Source organism: Pecten maximus, chromosome 1 (genome assembly GCF_902652985.1).
Source record: "Pecten maximus chromosome 1, xPecMax1.1, whole genome shotgun sequence".
NCBI lineage: Eukaryota > Metazoa > Mollusca > Bivalvia > Pectinida > Pectinidae > Pecten > Pecten maximus.
Window position 1 is genome coordinate 627943 of NC_047015.1, and position 7046 is coordinate 634988.

The following is a 7046-nucleotide window of genomic DNA, read 5'->3' on the forward strand; positions in this document are numbered from 1 at the left end:
AAGCAAAGTGTAATGGTGATCAGTTGTGAAGAATTGTAAATTCACAAAACAAGGACGGTAAATTATGTAAACACACAATAGAAATTCCAATCTAACCATTTCATCTTCAGTTTCAATTAGCTCTAGAATCTCCAGGTATTTCCCTGTGAATTTTTCTAAGCAGCTCATATTTTCTTATTATCTTTAATCAGTATCAAAACACTTCTCTTAAAGACACACACAATATGGTGTTGTAAACAGAGGGCACCTGAGCAATTTATCATATTCATCATCCAGTTTGAAAAGTGACACTCATGATAACCATGCTACCTGTATATAATTATGATTTATTTCAGAGTGTAGGGCTTACATTCATTAGAAAATGTCTATGACATTAATGCTGTATCTCCTACGATCTTAGTGATGTGATATGGATACTGTATGTCATAATGCTGTAACTCTTAAGCACTAAGTATTACGTGGTGTGATCAGGTGTATTACGTGGTGTGGTCCGGTGTATTACGTGGTGTGATCGGGTGTATTACTTGGTGTGGTCAGGTGTATTACGTGGTGTGGTCAGGTGTATTACGTGGTGTGGTCAGGTGTATTACGTGGTGTGGTCAGGTGTATTACGTGGTGTGGTCAGGTGTATTACGTGGTGTGATCCGGTGTGTATTACGTGGTGTGGTCCGGTGTATTACGTGGTGTGATAGGGTTATTACGTGGTGTGATAGGGTGTATTACGTGGTGTGTTCAGGTGTATTACGTGGTGTGATAGGGTGTATTACGTGGTGTGTTCAGGTGTATTACGTGGTGTGGTCCGGTGTATGACGTGGTGTGATCAGGTGTATTACATGGTGTGATCAGGTGTATTACGTGGTGTGATCGGGTGTATTACGGTGTGTGATCGGGTGTATTACGTGGTGTGTTCATGTGTATTACGTGGTGTGATAGGGTGTATTACGTGGTGTGATCGGGTGTATTACGTGGTCTGATCAGGTGTATTACGTGGTGTGATCAGGTGTATTACGTGGTGTGATCAGGTGTATTACGTGGTGTGATAGGGTGTATTACGTGGTGTGATCAGGTGTATTACGTGGTGTGATCAGGTGTATTACGTGGTGTGATCGGGTGTATTACGTGGTGTGATCAGGTGTATTACGTGGTGTGATCAGGTGTATTACGTGGTGTGGTCAGGTGTATTACGTGGTGTGATAGGGTGTATTACGTGGTGTGTTCAGGTGTATTACGTGGTGTGATAGGGTGTATTACGTGGTGTGATCAGGTGTATTACGTGGTGTGATCAGGTGTATTCCGTGGTATGATAGGGTGTATTACGTGGTGTGATCGGGTGTATTACGTGGTGTGATCAGGTGTATTACGTGGTGTGTTCAGGTGTATTACGTGGTGTGATCAGGTGTATTACGTGGCGTGATAGGGTGTATTACATGGTGTGATCAGGTGTATTACATGGTGTGATCAGGTGTATTATGTGGGGTGACCAGGTGTATTACGTGGGGTGACCAGGTGTATTACGTGGTGTGATAAAGTGTATTACGTGGTGTGATAGGGTGTATTACGTGGTGTGATCAGGTGTATTACGTGGTGTGATCAGGTGTATTACGTGGTGTGTTCAGGTGTATTACGTGGTGTGGTCAGGTGTATTACGTGGTGTGATCAGGTGTATTACGTGGTGTGTTCAGGTGTATTACGTGGTGTGATAGGGTGTATTACGTGGTGTGATCGGTTGTATTATGTGGTGTGATCGGGTGTATTACGTGGTGTGATCAGGTGTATTATGTGGTGTGATCAGGTGTATTACGTGGTGTGATCAGGTGTATTACGTGGTGTGATCAGGTGTATTACGTGGTGTGATCAGGTGTATTACGTGGTGTGATAGGGTGTATTACGTGGTGTGATAGGGTGTATTACGTGGTGTGATAGGGTGTATTACATGGTGTGTTCAGGTTATAACATGGTGTGATCAGGTGTATTACGTGGTGTGATAGGGTGTATTACGTGGTGTGTTCAGGTGTATTACGTGGTGTGTTCAGGTTATAACGTGGTGTGATCAGGTGTATTACGTCGTGTGATTCAATTTTTCCCAGTGTTTATTGAGTTCCTTATGGTGTGAATTTGAACCAAACCTGTTTAGTACATTCAGTGATTGACAGCCAGAGTTGATAAGAGCTGGAAGTGAATATATCAATTATCTAAAAACATAAAACATATTAAACAACAGGAGGGCATTGGGCCCTGACAGTCACCGAAGTATTGAACATGTAACTATCTTTCATGTACTTACAATGTATTTCTAAACAGCTCCTGTATGAATAGTAGTATAGTTTTGCCCCTCCTCATAATTCTTACTAAATCTAAATCATTTCCATTTAAATGTGATTTTCCTACATAAACTATAGTAATGTTTAGCACCTCTCCAGGGAGAAACATGGAAGCTAGGGACCATGAAATTTACAATTTTGATAACCTTAAGATCTTTCAATCCACAAATCAGGGTCCTGAGATATTCCAGTCCAGGAGATGACCTCAGAAAATGACCTCAGAAAAGTTATCAATCTGATGGTCACTTTTATACTCTTGTTTCTCTTTGTTGTCTCTTCACTTCCATTCTTTGACCAGTGATTTGATTACTGTGACCTTGACTCTCAAAGTTCAAGGTCACAGCAATCAAATCACTGGTCAAAGATGCTGTGACCTTGAACTTTGAGAGTCAAGGTCAACTATTTGCATAACTACTGAAGCCAGCAATTCATAATGTAGATGTGTTAATTATCAAGAGTATATGTGACAATTTATAGTAATAAAAGAACATTTGAATTGCAATTTTTGGATAATTGTGAAACTTGACTGGAAAACATATTTCAAAGTGCCATATCTGCATCTTTTTGACAACTTCACCTTGAAACCTTGCACACATGCACTTACTTCATAAGAGCAGGTTCTATAAAATGTGACGCATATAAACCATTTTGAAAAAAAATGAATATTTAGATTTTTTTCATCATTAGATCCCTATGACCTTGAATGAAGGTAAAGGTCATCGATAAGCATAAACTTTGCTAAAGCACTAACCATAGGAAATGTTCTTCACCAACTGCGGGCCAAAACTTCCATATACGAAGTCAAAATTAGGTACAGTCCTTAAAACATAACGACAATGATGTCTAGTTCAAGACCAAAACTATCTGTACAAAAATGTTATACCACATCAGTCCCTCCAAGAGAAAGACTTGATCAAAACTGGAGTCAAGACTTTGTCAGCAGGAAACAGAAGGGTTTTAATGTCTCCTGGACAAAACGAGATTTGCCTGTACTGTGACATTGAACATAATAAGCAGCCTCCACCAGACAACACTTCAATGCTTCCATGATAATATCAGGCTCTAGTTTGATTCGCCCATATGTACGCTTGATTGAAATGTAACAAGCATATCGCACACTACCTAATTATATTATTCTCCTCCATTTGAACAGTGTTCCATTTTACTATACTGTCTCTCAGCCACTAAACCAAGACCCAGAAGGGACCGAAATCATTTCTGCTCCATAGACAACTACTTGATTTCAATTAACTTGAAATCACTTCCTTCAGGACATATCATAGCAAATTTATTTGTAAAATATTCCTCAACTAAAGATATGTGTCAGTGAAAGACAAAACAATCTCATATTCAACTGGCTTTATTCCCAATAACCATTAATTCAGTCCCGACATATTTAACTGGCTTTATTCCCAATAACCATTAATTCAGTCCTGACATATTCAACTGGCTTTATTCCCAATAACCATTAATTCAGTCCTGACATATTCAACTGGCTTTATTCCCAATAACCATTAATTCAGTCCCGACATATTTAACTGGCTTTATTCCCAATAACCATTAATTCAGTCCTGACATGTTTAACTGGCTTTATTCCCAATAACCATTAATTCAGTCCTGACATGTTAACTGGCTTTATTCCCAATAACCATTAATTCAGTCCTGACATATTCAACTGGCTTTATTCCCAATAACCATTAATTCAGTCCTGACATATTAAACTGCATGGCTTTATTTTCAATAACCATTAATTCAGTCCTGACATGTTAACTGGGTATATTCCCAATAACCATTAATTCAGTCCTGACATCTTTAACTGGCTTTTTCTCCGGGTGCTCCGGCTTTCCTCCACCTTTAAAACCTGGCACGTCCTTAAATGACCCTGGCTGTTCATAAGACGTTAAACAAAAACAAACCAAACCAAACCCAAAGGAACTCAAGTATTCATACAGAAAACTTACTTGACCTTTAACTTTTGAAGCTGAAAAGCAATCCTATAAGCAAGCATTTTCTTTAAGGAAGCACTGTAGGATGTTAGAATATGATTCGATCACCCAAGCAAACTCAAGTTAATGGACAGAAACTGGTTTTCTTTTTATAGTAACAGTGACCTTTGACCTTTGATGCTGAATCACCTCAGGGGGTATAACTCTGTGTTGTACTGATCATTGTCACGAAATTTCAGAAAGATTCGATGAAAACTGAGTGAATGCATAACTGGACAATATCCAAACTTGGATGCGTGGTATATAACAACTCAGGACTAAGGTGACAATCACAACCTTGTAAGGGGACAGTAATGACAAGTCAGGACTAAGGTGACAATCACGACCTTGTAAGGGGACAGTAATGACAAGTCAGGACTAAGGTGACAATCACGACCTTGTAAGGGGACAGTAATGACAAGTCAGGACTAAGGTGACAATCATGACCTTGTAAGGGGACAGTAATGACAAGTCAGGACTAAGGTGACAATCACGACCTTGTAAGGGGGCAGTAATGACGAGTCTGGACTAAGGTGACAATCACGACCTTGTAAGGGGGCAGTAATGACGAGTCAGGACTAAGGTGACAATCACGACCTTGTAAGGGGACAGTAATGACAAGTCAGGACTAAGGTGACAATCACGACCTTGTAAGGGGGCAGTAATGACAAGTCAGGACTAAGGTGACAATCACGACCTTGTAAGGGGGCAGTAATGACAAGTCTGGACTAAGGTGACAATCACAACCTTGTAAGGGGGCAGTAATGACAAGTCAGGACTAAGGTGACAATCACAACCTTGTAAGGGGACAGTAATGATGAGTCAGGACTAAGGTGACAATCACGACCTTGTAAGGGGGCAGTTATGACGAGTCAGGACTAAGGTGACAATCACAACCTTGTAAGGGGACAGTAATGACAAGTCAGGACTAAGGTGACAATCACGACCTTGTAAGGGGGCAGTAATGACGAGTCAGGACTAAGGTGACAATCACAACCTTGTAAGGGGACAGTAATGACAAGTCAGGACTAAGGTGACAATCACGACCTTGTAAGGGGCAGTAATGATGAGTCAGGACTAAGGTGACAATCACGACCTTGTAAGGGGGCAGTAATGACGAGTCTGGACTAAGGTGACAATCACGACCTTGTAATGGGGCAGTAATGACGAGTCAGGACTAAGGTGACAATCACGACCTTGTAAGGGACAGTAATGACGAGTCAGGACTAAGGTGACAATCACGACCTTGTAAGGGGGCAGTAATGACGAGTCAGGACTAAGGTGACAATCACGACCTTGTAAGGGGGCAGTAATGACGAGTCAGGACTAAGGTGACAATCACGACCTTGTAAGGGGGCAGTAATGACGAGTCAGGACTAAGGTGACAATCACGACCTTGTAAGGGGGCAGTAATGACGAGTCAGGACTAAGGTGACAATCACGACCTTGTAAGGGGGCAGTAATGACGAGTCAGGACTAAGGTGACAATCACGACCTTGTTAGGGGGCAGTAATGACAAGTCAGGACTAAGGTGACAATCACGACCTTGTAAGGGGGCAGTAATGACGAGTCAAATAATGGAAGGCATAAACATATTACAGATCATTAAGCATTAGCACCCTCTAAAGATATACTAATCAATGTTGTTTTTTTTCTGTGTATCCATTATCCATAATTAAAAATTAGACGAATATTTAGCTAAAATTTGGTTAAACTCCTTTTGAAAGCTATTGTACTGACAGTAGGTATAAGCAAGATAAGCTTGTTTAGGTTTTCATTAAAAACACCAAATGATTCCTATGTATTCTTTATGCATGTAAAGATGAGCAGTGTGTGGAACATGTAGCAGATAGCCTAAGCTATATTCACCAAACAAAGCATACAGAGGTGGGAGCCACTACAGACAAACATTAACATACTTACCCAGCCAACACAATGAAGCAGTCCAAGCGGTTCCAGGAATCGTCTAGATAGGTCAGCTTCCCCCACAATCCCATCGCTACAATCTTGATAATCATCTCGATGGCAAAAAATGCAAAGATGAAGTGGTCAAATTTCTCGAGGACTTGGCATCGCATGGTATCACAGATTTGGTCCTCACAAGGCTGGTACATTCCCAGTGTTACACAGTTCAGAAGAATCACCGCCATACTGATCCGCTCAAACCATGTGCACAAGGTTAAGGAAACTTAATACTCAATCTTATTTTAAGTTAGTTTTTCTTCAAACATTACATTAAAATTATGTGATACTCTAAATAGCAAAATAAGTACAAAACCAAATACCTCAGAACATACATACAGAAATTTAAATTTGCATGACATGATTTAATGAATTCTTTTAAACAACAGAACAATTAAACATATTCCAGAAAATCTAGCCTGTCAAATCAAAGATAACAATCTACATGTATGATAACAAGAGGCCTAGAGGGCTTGCATCACTCACCTAGATATTTCAGTAATTATGGCACAATACTCTAATTGAAGTTACATTTCAAATATTTTCCTATTTTTGAACTGCCTCTCCCAATAATGGTTCAAACTACAGCTGGACCAAATCCTGTCCTATTTGAAAAGCGAAAGGATTTAAAAACATTTTTTTGGCTATATATTTCCCTTATTGAGACCCCTTTCTCCCTCCTGGAGTGTGCCATATCCTTCCCTTATACAACATCAGATCTTGTTTGACCAATATTGCTAAAAAACATTTCATCAAAATCCATTCAGACGTTGAGGAC

At 40.1% G+C, this 7046-nt stretch overlaps 1 protein-coding gene across 1 annotated transcript in view; it reads right to left on the bottom strand.

Annotated features, from left to right (window-relative positions):
* LOC117321769 (voltage-dependent T-type calcium channel subunit alpha-1I-like) overlaps positions 1–6470 on the bottom strand; it is a gene marked incomplete in the record, with an annotated part of 230926 nt that extends 224456 nt beyond the window's left edge. The window contains 1 exon segment of the mRNA XM_033876300.1: positions 6230–6470. Coding sequence (XP_033732191.1) covers positions 6230–6456 — 227 coding nt within the window.
* Between the last annotated feature and the right edge of the window lie 576 nt (positions 6471–7046).